The following is a 20923-nucleotide window of genomic DNA, read 5'->3' as shown; positions in this document are numbered from 1 at the left end:
AGTAGTACGTACTTCATACACAAAATAGATCGTTGTAAGCCCAACAACCTCAAACTGTGAATGAAAAAATCAGATAGAAAGCATAAAAAATATCTAACGCGTTGTTCATAAAACAACTGATTGTATGTAACCCAAATAATATAACTTTCACTCAGAACGACCTACGGTAATTCCATTTCGACAGAAACCATTAAATAACTAAGTGACTGATTTCGTTACCATTACGAAATTTAAGAGCAACCTATTGGTTAACTGTTAGGGCGGACATACAAAGGCATTTGAAAATATCAGGACCGACCAATTGCTTCAGGACCTCCAAATGTTTAAAATGTGAATAGTAAAAAAAATGCTTGTGTTCTGGTACTCCGTATCGTGGTGAAAATACAACCTACGCTTAAGCAGATGTATGATATGCTATGAATTCGCGAGCTGTTAATGCTCTTCGCCTTCGCTTAGTAAAATATGGCATTTGAATGTTAGATACTTGAAAAAAAAAATTGATGATGGTCCCAAATCGAAATAAAAACTATCCTATCTCACAAGTTGGACGAAACTGCACTCCATGAAGTAATCCCCATTAAAATCCGTTCATTAGCTTAGGAGTCCATCGTCGACAAACAACGTGTCACGTAATTTATATATATTAAGATTATATAAATTTGATACAGTTTTACTATAATATAATAAGAAAGAATGGGTACATTTAATTAACAATTAACTTGACAGTAAGTTAAATATATTTCTACAAAGTTATTATTTCTCATTGTATTAAATCACACCATCCATTTTACATCATTTCAATATGCAGCGCTGAACCCTTATTTCAGTTGTGTTGTGAGTAAGTTTATGTAGGTATAACATATATTTATTAATATCCTTGATCTATTAAGTATTTCTATCATGAAAATGCCAGCATACCTATTAAGCTATTTCAAGTCAATGACCATAATACTAATAATTGCTGATTGCAATATTATTAATTGTTATTTCCTTATGGAAGACACGCTTACCATAATTAATAAAGCTTAAATAAAATAAAAATGTGTGGATAAAATGCTAAGTAGTAATAATAATAATAATCGCAATCTAATATAATATAATGTCAATATTAAGTTGAATGATACCACAGATTGGGAATGGAGCGACCGCCCTCAGCCTATTATAAATTTGATTTTATTGTACGATTTGTGAATGGGTGGTAGTTTTTGACTTTTATTAATAAAAAACTTTGTCTTAAACTACTTTGTCACATACTTATTGTACTGTTAATAGTGTTCCTTTTAATTGGAGTATCTATTCTGTATAATTTTTAGTATAATCTTTTCATTTTGTTAGCTGTAAGGAATCATAAATAAATAAATAAATAAAAATATTTGAATTTGAATCGGTGTGGATCAGGAATCTTTACTAGAAACGAGCATATGGTCACATTTTTACAAATTTTCACAAATAGATTCAATAGGTGCACCTATAAATTAGATTCGAATTTTGCCTTTATAAGCTTGTGGACGTAGAAATCTACATAAGAAGTTACTTGTTATTTAGATTGTGGATAGTACTCCAGCTCAATGTGAGTATATATAATATAATAACGTATTGTTTTTCGTCAACATGTCAACAATGATAAAGTTGGAGTGTGTTACACAATTATCTTTTTGAAACATCTTAAGAATGTTTTAACTGTGATAGGATGAAGTGCGATTAGTGGCAAGGACGGGTGTTGTAGATAAATTTCTCAACAATCTAAGCGTTAAATAAAATAAAAGTTGTATTAAGCAAAGTATATATTTACGAAGGAATTTGCCGTTTGAGGCTGTCCTTTAACATTTGTATAGGTATATCCAGAAAAACATCATTTTTAATGGAAATTAAGTATTGAATTAACGGAGACCGCTTACCGCTCAGAAATCTTGATTAAACCCAATATTGAGTGCGCTCGTCACCTTGAGACAAAAGTTGTTAAGTCTCATCAACCCAATAATTTCTGTAGCTACGGCGCAGCTCAAACCGAAGTTTATTAATGAATGCAGAAAAAGCAAAGGGCGCTGATGTGATAGCCAGGTACTCACCTAGTGCAAAAAGCATACTTTACAAAGAAGCGCATTGGTTAAATATTCAAAACTTTTTTCTGGTATTTTTTATATAACGAATTTCCATCGACAAAATTGATTCATGAACCACTTTGCGGATAATTATTTTAAAATCATAAAAACATTTAGGTTTATATTTGCACGAATAAGGTTGTATGACAATTGGTGGAAATCGGTGTGGACTGTCAGTGTCTAATAAAATGATAACAGTTACATAGGAAATGAATGTTCAAGCGAATTTCAACCTTCTTGTTTGTTATGACTGTAGGAAAATGACATTAAGGTGGGTCACAATTCAATTTTGTCGATCATACATATCGGCTAAATCTTACCTCATTTTGAAAAGCATCCAAATTTATGCTGTAGTACCCCATAGAGATGGCAGTCACACTTATATCATTTTTGTCAGTTTTAAACATTATCACTGCTATAAAAATAATTATTAACGTATAAATATTCACTATATAAAATGTTAATTAAACGACACTTATTATTCAAATATAATTAGCCTTTTTTCGTACATCTTTGTGTAAAATGACATATAAGAAATCATATTTTATAATGTGTCGCATATAATTAATTAACTATATTGTTTTGTTGAAATTCTTTTCACGGATTTCAAGTTTATTGTGTTGTATCCTTGAGAACTATCTGGTGAATAAACTAGAATAGTATGTGACAAACCTTATAACTGCAGGAGTTATTTTATGTTTTTCCTTATGTTATCGCTCTATGTTATATTTATAACACGTGAATATCCCTTAAGGATACGCTTGCAGAATTAAAAATTTATGTTTCGTAAAATACCAATTACTAATAAGTAGTATACTCAACTCTTTTTTTAGTAGGTTCGTAAACACTCATTTGAATTGTCAATTACATTTTTAATAATATTAGGTTCATAAAGCTGTTTATATTGAGAAGAAACGGTTGAACGTACTGACTAAAGCGTGCGTATTTGAGTAATCGTTTCCTAAGCTGTCGACGTTGACTTTATTTGACTGAGTACTGGGAACCCTGAAACGGTGAACTGTGGATGAACCAACTGGCAGCCCTACACTTATCATAATAAGTGCCAGTCAATTACTAATATTAACGAGACAAACAAAACAATAATCTCAATAAAAGTATTACGTATTGAGACGGTTAAGTATTTCCCGGCCACGTCAACCTAGCGAGGATAAGACAGAACCTACGTTCAAAATGCAAAGATGAAAGTGGATTTCCCATCCTCGTACACCCAAATGGTGCAAACAATTTATAAACCGGACAAATTAAAAAGACGTTGAAAAATTGTGGATAAGCTTAGCCTTTGTTCCGAGATTGATAATTTGAACTGACTACTTACTGATTTACTTGATTAATGTACTGAATATTTTGATAATTGTAAAAGTTTTTAATATTATTTCTAATGCTGTGGAATTCTTCACCACCTATCTATTAGCTAATGCTCTTGTTATATCAATATAAAATATTTCAGAGCAAAAAATAATGTGTGAATCAAAAAATTGATTTACTTTTGGTTGATTTTTGTGTACTTTCAAAAAGCGTCGGTAGCGCAATAGGTATCATGCATACACAGCATAATATATGAGGTGACCTGTCTATATGCAGATCTAAATAAGAATCTAGATAGATTCTAGAATATTCCTTAGTCAATAGTGTGATAAATGTTTATTCATTGATCTGTATTAGATTTATATCAGTTTGAATCACGCAACTATTTCCAAGTATCGCTTTGACAGTCCCGTCACGTACCAAACGACGTAAATTGGTTACTACGCACAGACGATCACGTATTCACTCTGTTATTGTACTTAATTGGTTTATTTCCTCAATCATCAAAAATTGTCCTATAGCATTGTCGACCAAGTCTTCTTGGTACTAATACGAAACTAAATATGTAGAACCTACTATGAAGGCAGGGCCAACAGATTTTTTATTCAGTTAAGTCAATCGTCAATGCAGGTTCTTTTAACGCTAAGTCATCGGAAATAATTTATCTTATAATCTCATCACTACAGATTGTAGCTTCATTGTAGGCAGCTTAACTTGAAGAAAAATTAGAATCCATGACTATTGCTTCAAAAACCATAGGACTCAAAAGTGATTAATAATAATAATACTTACAATGAAAAGTAAAAGAAAATTAATCTTTTAAATAAAATACTTTTTAAAGGATTAAAATGCGAGTTTTTTTTTATTAGTCCGACATTTCGTACCTGGGGGACTTCCCCTGAGAACGTGATCTGCGAAACGTCGCATTGATAAAATAATAATGAAAATATAACTTTTACACAAATAACTAATGTAAATATAACAGTAATAATACCTACGCGTTTTAATTTTTAAAAAGTATTTTATTTAAATGTGTAACACTCGCGTTTATCAAATAAGTCAAAGTAATCTTTATTGAAATAGATTTATAAAACACCAAACAGCTGCTCATGTTTAGAATAATCAGCAACAATGTCAATAATTGCACTAATATCAAAGAATTACAATTATTAGAAGGTATATTATCAATTATATATATTATTTCACACCGAAAGGTAAACACATATATAACAAGGTTAAAACGTAATAGATACAAAAAGAGTGAAAAAAGTGCAACCAACTATACATTTTAAACAATATAAAAGGTATTAATTATGATTTCAATGCTAGTACGAGTACTATTTGATTTTTAAACATTCCAACTGACGTGCACAATATGATTAAAATTAACATTATAAAAGCTTCACCAATTCGATACAACGGCAAGCATTTGCCTGCGTTTGTTGAAAATTGTTTTATAAGTTCGATTATTACTAACATCAATTATTATAATATAAATTAATTAAAACTGTAAAAACTATTTATTTAATTTATAAGATTTAAATGCGAGAAAGCAATTACTTACAAGTAACATGAGTCGACTCGAACGTAAATTAAATAACAAATTGCTTCCAACTTACGTTTGAGGAAACAGGTAAATCCCCGTAAATTTTACAATTAATTTACTTGAATACTTGCCATTCTCCAAATAATAATATATAGATATATAATATGTATGATGAAAGGAAGAAAGTGATATTCACTTTATTGTAGCTTCGCTAGGTGAGTAGAATAGATAATTAAATAACTACAACCGCTTTGAAAACCTACGCTATAGCGGAAATTTAAAAAAAAAATTCCGTCGCATTTTAGCCTGACCCATTCACCTTACCTAACTAAGTAGGGTGTGTTATCAACTGTAGTTCCTTATATATAACTGTAGAACTTTTATAACCACTAAAACTTGACTAGATCGACGTTTGTATTGCCGTGTTTTAAATGGAGCAGAGTGGTTACATAATGGTACTCCAGAGAAGGTAAGAAACTTGAGAGTGACAGTTCAATCAGTGGGACGACGCGGACGATCGAATAGAAATTAACAACAAAATGGTAAAGAGAAAACAATAATTAAAACTAAACTATAATTACAAATCTTAATACATCTAGTAAAAATATGGCCAAGTGCGAGTCGGACTCGCGCACGAAAATTTCCATACCCTCATTTGTAAAAATGGCTAAAAATCACGATTTTTGTATGGGAGCCCCTTTAAATATTTGTTTTTATATTTTTTAGTATTTATTGTTATAGCAGCATTAGAAATACATTATCTGTGAAAATTTCAACGTTTAAACTATCACGGATTATGAGTGCATCTCATAAATCTATATTAGATAGTCTGACAGACGGATGGACTGCGGAGTCTTAGTAATCGGATTCCGTTTTTACCCTTTGGCCACAGCATTCTAAAAATTATCTCTACCAGAAAGTGTAGTTTAAAAGTTAAGAGTTCAGTACAAAGGTTATTAATTATTGTTTATCAATGTTTGGTTACTATATATACTATGTCTCACCAATTTCATTTAAAAATAAGAACTAAAACGTAGCAACCTTGCAGACGATCTCTCGACTCAAGGTGTTTTATTGTTACCTACATTCGGTTATGTTAAAAATCGAGTTCCTTCTGCTCACGACAGATATAAGACCAACAAAAACGCTTATATCGAAACGCCCGAAATAATTTTAGGATCTTTTTATGTAAAGAATCGATGGCTGTATGTGACTTCAAAAAGGTTAGACCAATTAGCTCTGATCAGATCAACATTTTATTTTTGTCGAGGTCTCCAAAATAGAATAAAAATGAACTATAATAAAAGCACCACTAATTGTAGAAACAGTTGGTACAGAGTATAAAGTATGTTATGGGTTGCTGGTCGATCTCCGTTCTTTCCCATATTTTTTTCGTTTTTGGTAGATATTGATAACAATCTTAAATTATATATTCAATATCTAACTAGACGGAAAAATCAGTATTTAAAAACGAATATTTTATCAATTAATTCCGAAGGGGACATGAACTGAGGTTGCAGAAAAACACTAACGGCCTTACAAATAAAACTTGTGTATAAAATTATATCTAAGAATAAACTAGGAATATGCAAAATATTGATCATATCGCAGCTGACAACACTGTCAATACCTAACATGTTAATTTTAAAAATGTCAAGCAGTCTTACAAGTAAACGCAGGATATACGTCCGAATAAACCTATCATAAGACAAATGTATATTTTTATGCATTTTGCAAATTCTTTTTTTCATTCTCACGTATAACTTTATACCAAGTTTATGTATAAGGTCGTTAGGGTTCGGCATATTTATCTCTCCGGTGATATAAGTAATTAATCTCTCCAATACATTAATTAAATAAATAAATAAATAAACATTAGTTCTTTATTTACATTATTAATATTTATTTACATTAATATAATTACAGATCATTAAAAATGTCTTACAAGATAAGTAGATATCCGCCGGATTTAATGAATAAAAAAAATAAAAAAAGCATTTGTGTCGTTTTATGAAACCACGATACAAATGAAACTTTTTTCACATAATGACATAAATATCATTAGAAATAAAAAAAAAAACAAATTTAATTATTGACAAAATTAATTTAATTTAAAACCTTTGTTTTGGGAAGCGTTTGACCCACACTTCCTCTCGGAAACTAGAGCTAAAATCTGGCGCCTCAAGTCTCCTCTCACACTTGAAATGAATGAATTGATATGCAATAGATGGACTAAAAAAATTGAGGTGATGTAATAACAGTTTCACTATAAAAATCAGTCAACGGCGAATTAGCCTCACACATAAAGGGTACAAGATATGATAACTGATAAAAAATAGTGTTCTATACTAAAATCTTCAAGGTTTAAGTAAAATATATTTTATTCAAAACTAACTGATGCCAGCGACATTGTCCGGGTTGATGATGGGATTGAAGCAGAAGGAAGTCATAATTCTGCAATAAAAAATACTACAAAATATAGCTTCTTTTATTTGTTTGTCAGAGTTGTATAGCTGTATGTTGTATAGATAAACAAGCAAATATGCAATTAGATTATAATAGTTGTAACATTGTTATAACAGAACCCATATTTAATACATTAATGGCCATATTCGATTTGATAAGCAAATGCGTGGCAGACGTTATCGACGGAGCCAGGGGTCATATTCCTCATAAACGTATAATAAATTATCTTTAACATACATATATTTAATAATATCTAAATTGTTTAGAAGGCGTGTCTGTTAATTTTTAAATCAAACTAAAACTCAAATTATTAAGCATTAGCTTGCATTACTGCTTCATGGCAAAAAAGGCAGGTCTAATTAATTGTCTATGGTACTGGATCTTTGCGGTAATTCTGTCCAAGAAGTCCCACTGATAAAAAGTGGCTACAGACGTTTTCACTTCTCGAGAAATCAAGAAGAAATAGTAGAGTGGCTGGAGTTACTATCTACAACCTCGGGCTACTTCCAAAAGTTATCGGCTTTGACTCGAGTTAAAAACCAAACACTTTTGGAAGCAGTGTAGAGGCTGGGTTATACATTTCAGATAATCAGATGAATGGTGGGCAAGCACAAAAATTCAACCTACACACATTTTACCAAGATCCTAGGTACATGATTTCTTTTATTGGATTTATATTATAATAATATAAAATCTTGTTAAACATATTTATCCTTTTGATTTGAAATAAAATTTGAATCAAATTATATTTCTCATTAAAATTTTCATTTTTAATATAATTAGAACGAACCTACTTAATATTCATTACGCGCTAACGTAGTTTTTATTTCAAACCCAAAAAAAAACTAAATCTAGGGATTGGTTGATATAGTTAACATTAATATTCTAGGAAAAGATGTAAACTGCACATTCTGTCTATGTTTGTTTATAATATGTTAGAAATGCTAATAGATTGAGTCAAAGGTTATCAATCAAATGATAGCTAGTAATACATAAAGACGATTGTTGATTTCTGGACTTTGATACGTAAACAAAGCTATGTCAATCTCAAGTTAGTATTTACTACATTCATACTATAAAACAAATTTGTAGCCAAATCGAAACAAATAATTTTATCATCTCGGTCCAAAATTAATAATTGTTTTGAAACTATGGAACGAACTCGTTTCCTTTGTGTATTCCGATACTTCAAAAACACCGTGTACTATAATGCCACCAACACATCTCTGATTTCTCTGGTGTTCCAAGAGAGCATGGCCGGTAGCGATCATTTAATATCAGGTGCTGTATAAAAATTTTTTGTTCAACAAAATATCAGTTGTATGAGCACAAATGGTAAAACCACAGGTAAAACTGCCAATAACCTTCTGTACTCTACATAATTTATCACTAGCTGTGCCCCGCGTATGACTTTTTCATACTTCTCTTGTTTTTTTTTACGTATTAATTAAAGATTAACCAATAACTTAGTAGAGCGTTCTTAATACGTTGGAATGACCTTTACGCCAGCCTTTGAATTACTTATTATTTAAGACGCGGTCATATCTCAATATCCACAAAAATTGGTTTCTTAGAGAGTCGGTTACAACATAACTCAATGAAAATATTCAGACGCAAAAAATTCATTGCAAAAAGAAGGACTTAAAGAAAAATTCGAAACGAATAAAATATAATTTGAAATATCCAATAAAAAAATTTGGAAGTTGCTTCCCAAAAATAAATTTTGGAGTTAAAAATCTCTGGATTTTCAGCGATAACAACATTCTTTTTATAAAGAATTAGTATTTTGCTAAAACTTAAACCAAACAATAATTCAATTAAATATGTATATTTTGAATAAACAAAAGAAAACCAGTAAAATAAATGCCCATTTGCAGCTTAGCCACATGATCAACACAAGTATTGTACTATTGGTTGTAGCGATAACAATCCTAGTCAGTCCGCGCCTTAAAACTAGCTGAAAGATGAAGCCTAAGCCTATGATACAATTTTCTTGAATCTGTTTCAATTAAAATACGACTGTTAGATCCAGAGGTTAGAGCGTTTAATCAAATAAATAAAAGATGTGAAATAGACCTGTGTTGCTAAGTGTTTTTTGTCTATTGAGTAAATAGACTCTTAGAGTCATTTTGTCACGGTAAACGCATGGAAGCTATAATCTTTTGATTTAAGGATGGATATTTTTAAAAGTATATTTTATAAATCAAATATTACAGGTGGCAAACATTTTTTAGAGCACGTGAAGCAGTTTTATGATTACTTATCCTTGAAGTGCTTTTCGATATCTTGTATAGTTTTGAGACAATCGAGTGAGATCATTTATCGAACCAAAACCTGTGTTTTAATATTACCGTGGCGAATTGGCGATACCAAAAATTGTAAGGAGCGTAAGCGGTAAGGTCTATCTTAGTAGCTATGATCGTCTTGTATCGATTCTCGCGGAATTTAACGGCTATAAAGCTTTACGTTTACACTCCGCAGGAAATAATAGATACGAACTAATTTTGACGTTTAATAACCGTTAATTTAACACACCTTGACCAGAAAATTGAAGGCGATTTCAAAATAAATGAGTTTTATATTTTTTGTATGGATCCCTAGCAAACCAGCAGTGAAAATAGCACGCAATTAATTTAAAAACTGTTCATCGTGTATAAGCGACATAATATTTACATTCATATGCATTTAGGAGTAGCAGTAAACTGCAGATGGAATTAATTTCCGCGATGATTCTTAGACTCAAACAAGCCGAAAAGAGTTTTTCACTTTATAATAAGAAAATTTATTGATATCAATACACCGCACCCACAAACAGAAGGTATACCTTCAGTCTATGTTTTGAATAGTCTATAGTAAAAGGTACAATCAGGTGAAATCTCGTGTCGTTACTTAACTATACACGTTTAGGTATTGTTTAAATGTCATTGCCAAGGACTGCGATAACCGGTTTAGCTTACATTAACCTAAAAATCGTTGAAACAGTCGCACTTTCAACGATCGGCCTTTGGAGGTGTGGCACTTTGTAATATTAAAGTAGTTTTAGTTGCAAACTTGATTTTACGCATAATAATGGAATACGTAATTACTATACGATTTTTATAAAACATTACGGATTCAAATGAGTCGTAATAAAAGGTTTTAGGGTGCGAAATTTTATTATTATATCACACTCACCTGGAGAAACTACAACGTGACAAAAACCACCACAACCTGGATCGAGCATTAATGTTCCCGAACTGGACAATACGGGAAAGTAAGAAGCGGATAGATGCTTTCGAGAGGTGGCGCTGGATAAGAATGCTTGGAGTATCGTAGAGAGAATTCCGTACCAAAATGTCCAACAGCGTCTATCATCCACAGTACATTCTGGGGGCACGATTCAAAACGCGGTAAGATGTCAATCGAACGCAGGGAAGAGTTGAGGATACTCAAGCACGAGGCTAATCGAACATGACGTAGACAGACCAATGAAAGACAGGTTAGGACGGACCATAGTACTAGGAGTGCACTAGAAGAGAGCAGTAAGAATTATTGTCAAGTTGTATTTTATTTACAGTATGTGTGGATTGATACATCTACTGTATTGTACTTTAAGTATGTACTTAATAACTATAACTATTTTTTTACTTTTTTTTTACTTACTCGTGTAAGGCATTTAATAATCGACGTTTGTATATATTGTTGTATCACTATGCGTATACTGTAATTGAAACGATTTGTAAAATTAATTTGAAAATAAGAGTCTGTAATATCATTGTTTTAAAAAGAAGCTACCTTAGTTTCTTGCTTGTTTCTCTCTAAGGAAATCTGCCTTCCGAACGAGCTGTAGAAAAAATTACATATTTCAAGTGTTATGCAATTTACCTACGAAATAAAATATTTTTGATTTGATTTGATTTAAGCGAACCCCTGAATAACGACCAGGACCACTCCGTCAAGAGTGAACGTCTAAGAGATCAAAGACGCCAAGACAACTACTCGTACATGAATGCGTTTCATCGTATTTACAGACTCAACGCTTCGGTCCAGATGATACTAGAAAGGTGGTATTTTCAAAATAAAAACTTGTCAACAGATTTAACAAACACGGTATGATTATGATATCTTGGTAAGAAGTACCTATGGCTTATAGGTAGAAAGAACTTGGTACTATTAATTAAAAACTTAATGTGAAATCTTTTTGATTAGATTTTGAATAGTAGAATTAGAAATTAAATCTCAGATCCCTTTTTTAGAATGGGACGGAGAAGTTTTAGATAAGTTATCTTAAATTTGACATAATTCAAATCACGTGGTGAGGAAGTGAAGATGACTACTTAAAATTTATATCTAGTTAGTTAGCTAACTAGCTAGCTACATAAAATGTATATAAATTAATTGCTTTTATAAATGAGGATTATAAACGCAATTTATTAAATAATTCGTTAAAACCCGTTCTTGCTTCTCGTCGGTTATCAAAATAAAATAAAGTCTTTTATAAAAGAGATCAACAGATTTATATAAATCAAATCATTTTAGCGCAAATGCAATGGTGATCTTGGTTTTCTGTCTTATCTCGTCGCTTCTTACATTGTGTATCTTCCTTATTTTTTATACTTCTTTCTTTAATTTTATTTATTTATTTCTATTGCTCTTTAATTGCTTGTAATTTTGTTTTACACATCTATCAATATCTACGTTTGACTGCTGTACAATAAACATGGTACCAACCTAGCTTCCCACTATGACTTTCATCATGTGTAGAATCTAGTTGCCACTTAACATTTCTTTTATTCACTTTACCAGTGGGAGGCTCCTTTGCACCGGATGCCGGCTAGATTATGTGTACCACAAAAGCACCTATTTCTGCCGTGAAGCAGTAATGTTTAATCATAATTGTGTTTCGGTCACCGTAGCTAGTGAAATTACTGGGCAAATGAGACTTGACATATTATGTCTCAATGTGACGAGCGCAATAATTATAGTGCCGCTTATAATTTTTAGGTTTTTCAATAATCTTGAGCGACACGACATTGTAATGGGCAGGGCCTATTAATTATCATCAGCTGAACGTCCTGCTTTACTAGGCAATCTATGATATACTCTTACCATAATAGGCTTCTTGTGATTCTTAGTCATTATTTTAGCCTTACTTGCATTTATTTCTAGGCAGATTCTCGCAGTTTTTTGATCTAGTATCTACATCAAGACTTCAAGTCTCTTGGTTTCACTAGAAAACCTTAGATGGTTTATATAGCGATCAATTATTTTGGACCTTTTTGTTATCATTCTATGTTCCGAAATATGTTCTTGAGCACGGCATAAATAATCAGTGACGAAGGATCACTTTGTCTTGCACCTCTTTCTAAATTAATAGTTGTTGTTCTTGTACTTAGCTTTGAGTATTGTTGTAACAGTATGATAACATTTTTATAACAAGTTAATTTACAATTATTTCCAAAATAAAATGTTGAAAAATACTGTCAATAGCTTTGTTTGAGTCTACAAAAGCCAAATTAAGTTGTCTGTCAAACTCTCGATATTTTCTGGTCGATAGATATATATATAGATATCGATGTGAAACGTGAATGTGGCTAGGAGAGCTGAAACATTGGTGAAGCCTGCTGGCCATATTGACTGGAAATTTTCAATATTGTTTTAGATTTTTTCTTAATATAAGAGAATTGTTTTATTGCAATTTTCGTAGGGAACCCAAATTTTTCGAAAATATAAATACCTACCGCATATGCTACTCGCTGATAATACAACTCATTTTATTAAAATCTGTAGTAGTAAAATAAAGTAGGTACTGAATTTATCCGAAAAAATTTAAACAGTTTTTCTCTCTTATCAAAAATAAAAACTGAAAATATTATTTATTCTACCGCTGAGCTCGTTTCAAACATTTCTTTTATTTAAGTACCTGTTAATAATTATATTTTATGTTGGAAATGTTTAATGCTCGGTTTCTGAAGTACTTTTAACGGCAGTTTATCTATTCGATAGCGCTATTGGTTCGATAACCCACAAAATTGTGTTTCTGAACGACGCAACACTAGTTAAACTCCGTTTAAACTACAGTCAACTTAACTGACCAATGTGTGCCGTTTAACTGTTCCATAACTTTATTTGACGTTTCAATTCAGTTTTAGGTTATAATATAAATAATAAAGTACCTACCTCTGTGTTTCAAATATATTAGCAGTATTGTTATTCGTGAAAGTTAAATATTTTTTTATTATTCGGATTACGGCATAATAGATTTTCCGAGTAGTTCCTCGGAATCTGATTTAGAATTACTGGAGTTTATTTCTAATATATCTGTACCAAGAAACTTAAGACGTAGGAGGAATCCTTTTGAAATGTATATGGAACCAGAATTTAAATTAAGGTATAGCTTTGATAAGAATACTGTGCTTCATATTAGTAATGTGAGCCCTGTTCTAGCTCCCGTTATGTACCGCCAATAAACATTATCTGTTTTAGAAGAAATTTTCATCTTATTTCATCATCTGATTTAATGCTACTGGTACTTTCCAAGTGGTAATGATATTAATGTTCAAAAACTAGTGTCAATAGTAGTTCATAAAGTAAGCAAGAAAATAGCTAAGCTGGGTAGGATTTATATAAGTATGCCAAATTATGAAGATACTAGGGATGTTAAAGCACAATTTTTTTAAATTGCTGGATTAGTCTCCACGGTAGTCCCGTCCGTCTTTTTGTTGTCACTAATGAATAGAAATTCTTTGGCTACTTCGATGAGAAGCACCTTCTCTCCTTCGGTGAAGTTTTTGCTACGTTTGATTGATTCCATCTTTTAATTTTAATTTACCAGTGGGAGGCTCCTTTGCACCGGTTGCCGGCTAGATTATGGGTACCACAACGGCGTCTATTTCTGCCGTGAAGCAGTAATGTGTAAGCATTGCTGTGTTTCGGTCGGAAGGGCGCCGTAGCTAGTGAAATTACTGGGAAAAAACAAATGAGACTTAACAACTTATGTCTCAAGGTGAAGAGCGCAGTTGTAGTGCCGCTCAGAATTTTTGGGTCTTTCAAGAATCCTGAGCGGCACTGCATTGTAATGGGCAGGGCGTATCTATTACCATCAGCTGAACGCTCGTCTCGTCCCTTATAAAAAAATACAGAAAAAAAAAAAAACAAGAAACAAAATATTATATTGAATGTTAAACGAAATACACACTACGAAGTTCGAAATACGAATAATGAATCGAAAACAATTGAATTTCGAAAACAATAGTTTCATATTGACATTTTTTTTTAAAAAATAAACACCCACCACTGTTGTACATACAGCCGTTGATAAATAAAAAGTATTATTTTGTTTTACCAATTTATTATAAAAGCACTTATTTATCATCACAGAAAATAATATTGTACTAAAAACTGGAATTAATGATGAATTTAAATTAATATTATTAATTTAAACTTACCATTTAAAACAGAGCCTTCTAGTGGCACAATAAGGAACCAGTTATCGATTGCATAACTATTGAACGATGCGATCGGTATTCAGAAACGAAGTGACAGTTAACCGACGCTTATCATATACATAACTTTAATAGCTAATATAAGTTTATCAGAGAGCTTCAGAAACCGGGCATAAGTGTTGCATTTTTATACTAGGCATAAAAGTGTTGATGTAGATGTTTTTGTAATGTATAATATTATAATAATAATGTATTTTGTCCTCACGAGAAGTCAAAAGCAAACATCAAAATCAAATACAGTCAACGAAGTACAAATATGAACGGAACGCGTTAATTAACATGTGAATAACAAGATTACATTAAACATTAGCTGCGGATTGCTAACTTGTCGTTGTGACATATTATTAAGTAGAGGAAAATTATAGAATTACAGCCGTTGTGTTGTAGAAAAATAATACTTATTTCATAAAGCGATTGTCTGATAACTTCCCGATCTTCAAACTATTTTATAGAGGATATTACTCAAATAATACTGGCAGTATCGGAAACGTCTTTTTTGTTGTTTTTATTTATTTTATTCGATTCTCGCGAGTCTTTCACATTGAAATGGCAGACATGTAATAAATGCACATCATAGGTCAACTTCTTTATTCTGTCTCAATATGTAGGTACAAAGATGACACATCGTCTAAACTTGCTATAAAATATTGTCGCATAGATATTTGTAGAGGAGGTGGTAAAACTATTTATAGTTAGTAATAATTTGATAATCAATTAAGAAGCAAGGTTGTCTTGTTCCAAAAGAACACAAAACACGTGTAACTGATTTCTTTTATAGTAGTAGTAGTTTACTTGAGTTTAACTGTCTACCTCAATTTATTACGACGTTTTCACCACTGTCACAGTCTATCTAGACGTATAAATGATCAAAGATTATTTATTATTTACTTGTCACTTTGAGACATGAGGTTTTTAATGCAATGATGGTCGCACATTACTGCTTCACGACAGCAAAAGGCGCTGCTGGGGTGCCACTTAGTCGGCATCCTATGCAAAGAAGCCTCCCACTTCTTGCGCGGTTTCTTCTCTCTCAGAGCACCGTAAAAAACATTCTATAATTTGTGTAAATACAAGACTTTTATCAAATACATAGCTAAGTTTATACCAAATTACATTATTTGTGTGATTGAGAAACAAATATTTTGCAACTCTTAAAGCTATAAACCTATTAACTAATGGATTGTTCGTCACGCTGACCATTCCGTAACAGAGAGTAAACAAAATCTAACTTTAAGTGTTAACACATCGTTGTTCAGTAATGTTCACATTATATATGATTGGTTAAAAGCATTCTGTTTGCTGTTTCTATATTAATACCCGAATAAAAAATTGTACCCTTAAATATCGCGCACACAGCGAAGTGTCAGATTTGGAATAGTGAAAGTTACCAACGCGATGCACAGAACAAGCGAATACCTTTACAAATAAATAAATTTAATTAGACAATTCAATAATAAAACAAATCTTATAACGGATCAGCCTTGCTATCCAACGCGGTAATGCTGCCAGTATTGTTGGTACGCTTCCACGTAATGATAGTTTTAATTTTATGTAGTCGTAGTATTGTAAATATAGTTATAAGATTTGTTTTGATTAAATAAGCAACTTTTAATCTTATAACTATATTTACAAAACTATGATTAGGTACATTAATTTAAATTATTACGGGTATTTCCGTGTTGGATAGCGAGGCTGATCCGTTGAACGAAATAACTGCCAGCGCTTGTGTTTCCTGTAGCCCTATTGAGGTATGTAGATAGTACTTTGTATATTCTCCGTGCCTCTGGACCTATGGGCCAAAGGTCTCGACACCAAATGCGGCACAAAGATTTAAGACTCACTAAGAGACTGACATATTTTTGACATTTGCTGTCTTCGGCAGTCGAAGTAGCAGCCCCAGCGCCAGCTGATGTATCTTGGACATGAGGAGGAGGAAATTCAATAATTATTAATTACAAGAGTTATTTTTTACAGCCATTGATGAATAAAAATCCCTGATGTTAAAATTTTATGAATTATGCTTGTTTTACGATTACGACTGTGGGCAGCCACTAGTACCTATGTAAAAATATGCGCTATTTACAACTTTTGTACTTCAAATTAATCTGAATTAATTTAACATGGTGAGCGATAAATCTGGTCAGACAAACTAGTAGTTAGCGTACTTCAGATTCACTAAAAATCAAAAAAAAAATAACAAAAACAACCGATTCAAAAACACTATTTCAAAATAAGTCTATAATATGTCTATATGCTTAAGGAGTTCCATTGATCGTCATATTCGACTACGATAATTAGTTGACGTACTACAGTAGGTATCCGGATAGCATAAAAAAGATTCGTCCGAGTATCGTTAATTAGCTCCTAACAATTGAAGAGTTCCGATACTTTGTCATGGATCCCATAATAAGAACCTAACCAAACTCTTACCGAACTATCTTTGCAGTATATCCTTTCCATTAAAAAAAGAATCAACGAAGTCGGTTTCGCGATATTGAGTTTTTCCTTCATTTATTATTGCTTACACTGTCACGGAAGTGACACTATCTCTCTTTACGCCTTTTTTTAACATCACATTTTTGTGTGAGTTTTACTATTTCTCTGCCTTGAAGTTATTCATAATATAAATAAAAAGCAATGAAATATTTTTGTGTAACCTAGATATATTCTGATTAGTTTTCCAACACAGTAGTAATTACCATAATTGTGAGGAATAAATTAGCACTCTCGATCGAGATTGGAATATATATAACCTAACTTACTGAGCTAGACCAGCTAGACGGCCTGGCGTATAATTAAACCCGCCATACACGATATCGGAATTTATTTTAGTAGGAAAAACACAATTTGACGTTTAGAATAAGAATCTACGGCTAATTATGGGTTGTGAGTGAAAAAAAACACCCACAGTCGTAAACATAAATCGCTTAATTTATTCACCAAGAAAATTATTTATAAGCAATTATCCAATACTTATATCTTGATTATAAATATATTATAGTGAAAAATGCGTAATTTACAAATAAATAAATAAATAATTATACATTTTAAAATTAATTAAGCATTATTATAAACCGATGAAAACTGACTATATAAATATAACGAAAACTATGGTTTGGTTTTCTCTACCAGTAAGAGGCTTCTTTGCACACGATGCCAGCTAGGAAGTACCAACCACTGCGACGCCTTTTTCTGCCATGAATCAGTACTGTGCAAGCATTTTTGGGTATGTACTGTAGCTAGTACATACCCAATAATGTTACAGGCTTAACATTGTTTTGTGTGTCTCAAAGTGACGAGCGCAATTACAATGCCGCTCAGAATTTTGAGTTATTAGGAGCGGCACTGACAGGGAGAGTTAAGGTCAAAAAGTATTGATGTATGGGTTGTAAGCGTGGAAGGTCACCAAGCCCATCTTACATAAACTTCAGGTTTTCGTTAACCGATGCCTTCGAAATATCCTCGGTATTCACTGGCCCGACAAAATTTCCAACGATCATCTTTGGCAACGCTGTCATGAAGTGCCAATCGACCAATAGATAAAACGCCACAAATGGAGCTGGATAGCCTACACACTCCGGAGGGATCCCAACCATATACCGAGGCAAGCCCCAGACTGGAATCCGCAAGAAAACGCAAACGTGGCCGTCCAAACCTGGCGGCGGACTGTCATTGATGAAGCGAAAGACATCGGAAAGACCTGGACTGAAATTAAGAGAGATGCTCAGGACTGATCGCAATGGAGGTGCACTGTGGATGCCCACTGTCCCAGCTAGGGGATACAGGAACTTAAGACAAAGTAAGTCAAGTAGCTTCACATCCGTGGATGACTGACAAAGTAGACTGGCGTCATATAAAACGGACAACATAACACTGAAATGAATGATAAAATCTTGTTATAAAAGATCGTATCATTGCTGAGTTTGACAACAAATCTATTCCAACTGTTGCGTACAACTGCGGCAAAGTGTTGGCAGCCTTAATGGACAGTTGGTCCTCAATCTTATTAGTTGACAGCTAACGGTTTTTTGTGGATAGCCGATCTCCTATATAGATGGTAGAGTATATCAAGTTATTTAGGTTGCCAGAACTAGACAAGGTGCTTTACAGTGTTGCCATAATGTCGAAGTGGTAGATTTGCTAAAATTTATAACTAACCTCGTTTTATATTATATGATGGTATTCCTATTCGTAAGACTCCTTAGGTTGGTAATTTTAGACTACCCAATATTATATGGGTTCTTTTCAGATTCAGTTCACAAATTAGGCAAGTTTTCCACAACTTCAATGCTACGCTGGCCTTGTTAATTTTAATTACTGACACATTATAAAGATAGATTTTATTTCCTATTAACGCTTGTAACTTTCTCTGACAATTAAAAAGTACCTACAATAATTAAAAAAATCTCTAGATTATAAGAAATACTGTATGTACTTAGTACATTGAGTGGAATGAACAATGAAAGTGTGTTCTGTAAACAATACTGCAACCAAAAGTAGTTTAAAGAATTTATTTGTCAGTTTGTCTGTGTATATGTCCAGACAAAACGCAAAAACTACTGATTAGATTAAATTCAAAATTTGTATGAATACTATCAAAAAGTCGGGAAAGCATATCGGCTACATATTGTTACGCTAATAAATGCAGGCATAGTATTTTTGCTGCTTATATGCGGATAGCGTCGCGGGCATGTATAACAAGTATGCAAATTAAATTAAGGCAATTCCAAAACTTAATAAAAGTAATAAAATCTCATGGAAAATTTTCGCCCATTCAAAATAACAGAATAATTCTCTAAACAGCTAATTAATTCACTTAAATGTCACCAAATTCAACAGGTTTTAGGATATATTTAGATCCTGTTAGATACAAAGAAGGCAAATAATAAAAACGAATGACTTTAGGTACGAATCTCTTTATTATATTTTTGTATTAATATATTCATAATAGAAAAAAGTGTGCGTCTCGGGACGCCCGACAGAAGTGACTAATATAAGTTGAACTATTTAATATTTAAATTGTTTAACTTGGGAAAAAGCTTAGATACTTAAAACTTAAATTTTAAGTAAGTATATTAATATGATAAAGTAAGGGAAGGTTATTTATTAATAAAATCTTATTTTGTCGTTGTGCTTTATTTATTGCATTTTATATCACGCTAAAATAGTATAGTATTTACGATATATAATCTCAAACTTTGTACATATAGGTATTCAGCAGTATAACAAACCTCAGTTATTTTTATTTGCCAGAAACCTGAACGCTTGAAAAAAATCATCTTTAGCATACAAACGCGGATCGGAGGTATAATATAATCTCCTTTTTTACTTTATGGGTGAGGATTTGCTTTATTTTCTCTCATCTCTTTTTCTCTGTCTGTACATTAAGACATTACTTCAACTTTTATAGTGCTATAAAATTTGTAAAAGTGGTAGTCATGATAAAAATCAAGTCAACGAAGGTCATCTAACTTTATTACATCGAACTTTATATCTATCGAAAGTACAAAGAGGAAAAACAGTGTTTAACGGATAAGATTTTTCACAGCGAGATAGGAATCTGTGATCTGCTAGTTGATGGTCACTTATACAGAACTGAGATGTCGTCAAACTATCAGTGTAAGTCATAAGCTCTGTTGAGAACCTTGAAAAGTATCATCGACATAAATTGAAATCAATAAAAAGCTCTTACTTACAGGAGGCGCGTATGATAAGATTTTCTCGTCCAATTCAATGATCTATGTACTAATTTTGCTCAAGATACCGTTCAATATCAATATCTGCGACAATACTTATATAAGAAAGATAATAATGTTGTTGAAAAATATTTTAATCAACAACAAATCTTTACTTAATATTCAATGATCAAACATTGAATTTTTTCAATTCCCGATATATTTATTCATACAAAATGTTTAACGATACCACAAAATAGTCATGTTCAACATAGTTTGATTGAATTATCATAATTAATTTAACCACAAATATTTAAATTGTTC

General features: G+C 32.1%; 1 protein-coding gene across 3 annotated transcripts in view; it reads right to left on the bottom strand.

Moving 5' to 3' along the window:
* The window catches only part of LOC126976594 (facilitated trehalose transporter Tret1), a 78244-nt gene that overhangs the window by 22327 nt on the left and 34994 nt on the right, over positions 1-20923 (bottom strand). The window contains exon 1 of one of the 3 annotated variants that reach the window (XM_050824995.1): positions 2423-2479. The exons of the other annotated variants lie outside the window; for them this stretch is intronic. Within the exon in view, the coding sequence (XP_050680952.1) occupies positions 2423-2464 (42 nt within the window). The 5' untranslated portion in view covers positions 2465-2479. Of the gene's footprint in view, positions 1-2422; positions 2480-20923 lie in introns of those variants that run through there. 3 annotated transcript variants of the gene reach the window in all.

This window comes from Leptidea sinapis, chromosome 41 (assembly GCF_905404315.1).
Source record: "Leptidea sinapis chromosome 41, ilLepSina1.1, whole genome shotgun sequence".
NCBI lineage: Eukaryota > Metazoa > Arthropoda > Insecta > Lepidoptera > Pieridae > Leptidea > Leptidea sinapis.
Note: the sequence above shows the minus strand (reverse complement) of the source record. Positions and strands in the feature narration are given on the sequence as shown.